Here is a 3,084-nt window from a genome sequence, read left to right as displayed (position 1 = left end):
AAATGAAGACTTTTTTTTGGTAAGAATTGATTCATGAACTTATTATTTTTTTTTTTTGCTTTATAGGGGCACAATGTGAGTTTTTTTTGGTTTAAAAGATCACCAAACCGACTATTACAGGTTGACAGATACTAAAAACGCAAGTTATGTCCTAGTTTAGGGACTCATAAAGCCCGTAATTTTTTTTAAGGAATCAACAGATAAACTCTAAAAAGTTCGTAGGACATTTATGTTATTTTCTCATAAGAAAATTATACACTACGCTTACTAGAGTATTATCAACGGTTGCATTCCATTTATCTGTACCGTTCTCGTGTTTCATCATTATGATTGGTTGGAATATGATCATTGACATATACGAGGATTCAAAGATGCATTTTGGTTAATTTAATTACCAAATATATCCAAGTGCAAGATTCGAACTATGGTAAGCCATGTAATTAACAGAGCCAAAAGTTATTGCTTCGACCATATAAGTCACCATGACAACAATAATCGATTGGTTATTTTTTGCTAGAAACCATGAAAACTTCCATTGTAGGTTCTACATGAGGGGTTGGTTGGTTGGGGTGGGGGTCCAAAAGCCACAAGAAACAGCTCACCACCTCCCCTTTCACGAGATCTTTGTAGCATTGGTTTAATACTCATCAACTTTAAGCTTCAACCTCAGGACTCCTATTCAATAGGATTCAGCAAACAAATGAATTTAATGCTATGCCTCATTCTGGTTTACTTGTACTTACGCTCTCTCAACCTATCATTGCTCTAACGGCTTTTCACAGCCTTCACGTTCATCACATGCAACCTTATTTAAGATCTCCTCCCTATCAAACAAATTCCTCCAATCTTTTTTATGTATATCCTAAATCCATGAATTTTGAGAAATGCAATTAATTATTCATGTTGTTAGTATACGTAAAATGAAAGAATTAATTAATCTTCCCAGCAACGTCCACCTGAATACTTACAATCTGAACTACCACTGATCAATAGCATGCTGCATCATTGATGGTGCTTCTTCTTTACAACTGTGCTACCTACACATGATGCAGGGATCGAGCTAAAAGTTCAATGGATTTTGCAATATTATATTTCAAAAAGAATCTTTATATATATAAACGGATCACGTATATTCTCCATAAAATTGCGATCATATAGCGTAGCCGATTATTGTAAAAAAACTATTCATGGCTATCTCTACATCATATGGTCTTTCCTTCACCTTCATTTTAACCATATGGGTAGTGGCATCAGTCTGTCTTAGGGCTGACGCTCGAGCGTTTTTTGTGTTTGGAGACTCACTAGTTGACAACGGAAACAACAACTACTTGGTTACATCTGCCCGAGCCGACTCACCTCCTTATGGCATTGATTACCCTACACACAGACCAACGGGCCGTTTCTCTAATGGCCTCAACATGCCTGACCTTATCAGTAGAGTTTCTAACATACATACCCTTTTATTAACATTCATTATTTATATATTTGTTGATTTAATTTATACGTACAATGCCAGGTCAGCGCATGGGGGAGGAGCCCACATTGCCGTACTTGAACCCTCAACTTACCGGACGGAGGCTACTCGTTGGTGCTAATTTTGCGTCTGCAGGGATTGGAATACTTAATGACACCGGTGTCCAATTCGTAGAATTCTTTCTTTCTATCTTTTTCATGAAGCTTACAATGCAACTTCATAAATCATGATGAGTATTAACTACCGATATGCTTTTCAGGTGAATATAATTCGGATTCCGTTGCAGTTTGAATACTTTAGGCAGTATCAACAACGATTAAGCGGCCTTATAGGAGCGAACCAGGCTAAAAAGCTTGTAAAAAACGCGGTCGTTCTCATGACACTTGGTGGCAACGATTTTGTCAACAATTACTACTTGGTTCCTTACTCAGCTCGTTCTCGACAATATGCGCTACCTAACTATGTCCGTTTTATCATATCGGAATACAAAAAGATTTTAATGGTATGCATAATGCATGCAATCATATACTATATAGAATTAATTACCATTCATTCAAGCTTACAGATTTGTGTAAACCATAAACTTCAAACCATTGATTAATTAAATGCAGAAACTGTATGATTTGGGAGCTCGTAGGGTTCTTGTCACAGGAACTGGCCCGTTGGGGTGTGTGCCAGCGGAACTAGCCCAGCGCAGCCGGAATGGTGAATGTGCAACCGAACTTCAGAAAGCTGCAGGATTATATAACCCACAACTTAACAAAATGCTGAGTGATCTCAATAGCAAAATAGGCAGTCATGTATTCATCAGTGTGAACTCGAAGAAGATGCACTCCGACTTTATCAGTGATCCAGGAGCTTTTGGTAAATGAGGCCGAACATATTCGTTTTATTTGTGCATGGTATCGCATGCATGTATATGTACATGTGGTTGAGTTTGAGTTAATTAAAGATGGTTGGGTGTATGCAGGATTTGTGTCGGCAAAGATAGCATGCTGTGGACAAGGACCATACAATGGGCTGGGTCTATGCACCCCACTGTCAAACTTGTGCGATAACAGAGATTTGTATGCCTTTTGGGACGCATTCCATCCCTCGGAAAAAGCCAACAAGATTATCGTCGAGCAAATGATGACTGGTTCAACCGAATACATGAGTCCCATGAATCTAAGCACCATTTTGGCCTTGGATTCTCAGAAATAGCTAGTGACCATTTATTTCAATAAAATTCAATATATGTTGTTCATCTAGTGCGTACGTTGTTGATTTTTTTACTTTTCTAAAGTTGTTCCTATTGAATAACATGCCTTGATTGTGTAACTGTTAAAATTTAACGATTTTATATGTAATATAACGTCTGAAGCGATACCTATTTTAAGTTTTTAATTTTTGAAAGTATTCTAACATTTCTTGTACTTTACCAATTTTTTTCTTTATACTTTAATTTGGACAATAGTCCTTTTCCAAACCATTATTTTTTTTTTAATTTATGTGTTGTGAAAAAATAAGGTATTTAATGTTAGAGAAATTAAATATCCTTTTATATTAGTGTATTTTTTTTTGTATAAAATTAATATAATATATATATATATATATATATATATATATAT

General features: G+C 36.0%; 1 protein-coding gene across 1 annotated transcript; it reads left to right on the top strand.

Annotated features, from left to right (window-relative positions):
• The first annotated feature begins 1,116 nt into the window (after positions 1–1,116).
• On the top strand, positions 1,117–2,860 carry LOC111916317 (GDSL esterase/lipase At5g33370). Its single transcript, XM_023911960.2, has 5 exons — positions 1,117–1,434; positions 1,517–1,644; positions 1,734–1,976; positions 2,086–2,338; positions 2,445–2,860. Exons 1-5 carry the CDS (start codon positions 1,188–1,190, stop codon positions 2,675–2,677), a joined length of 1,104 nt encoding a protein of 367 aa, XP_023767728.1. The 5' UTR covers positions 1,117–1,187; the 3' UTR covers positions 2,678–2,860.
• The last annotated feature ends 224 nt before the right edge of the window (positions 2,861–3,084 follow it).

This window comes from Lactuca sativa, chromosome 2 (genome assembly GCF_002870075.4).
Source record: "Lactuca sativa cultivar Salinas chromosome 2, Lsat_Salinas_v11, whole genome shotgun sequence".
NCBI classification, from domain to species: domain Eukaryota; kingdom Viridiplantae; phylum Streptophyta; class Magnoliopsida; order Asterales; family Asteraceae; genus Lactuca; species Lactuca sativa.
This window is presented reverse-complemented; position numbering and strand designations above follow the sequence as displayed.

Coding starts and splice junctions, on each gene's coding strand:
- LOC111916317 (XM_023911960.2), top strand. CDS start 1,188: ATGGCTATCTCTACATCATATGGTCTTTCCTTCACCTTCATTTTAACC. Junction 1,645..1,733: donor ATGACACCGGTGTCCAATTC/GTAGAATTCTTT, acceptor TATGCTTTTCAG/GTGAATATAATTCGGATTCC. Junction 2,339..2,444: donor CAGTGATCCAGGAGCTTTTG/GTAAATGAGGCC, acceptor GGGTGTATGCAG/GATTTGTGTCGGCAAAGATA.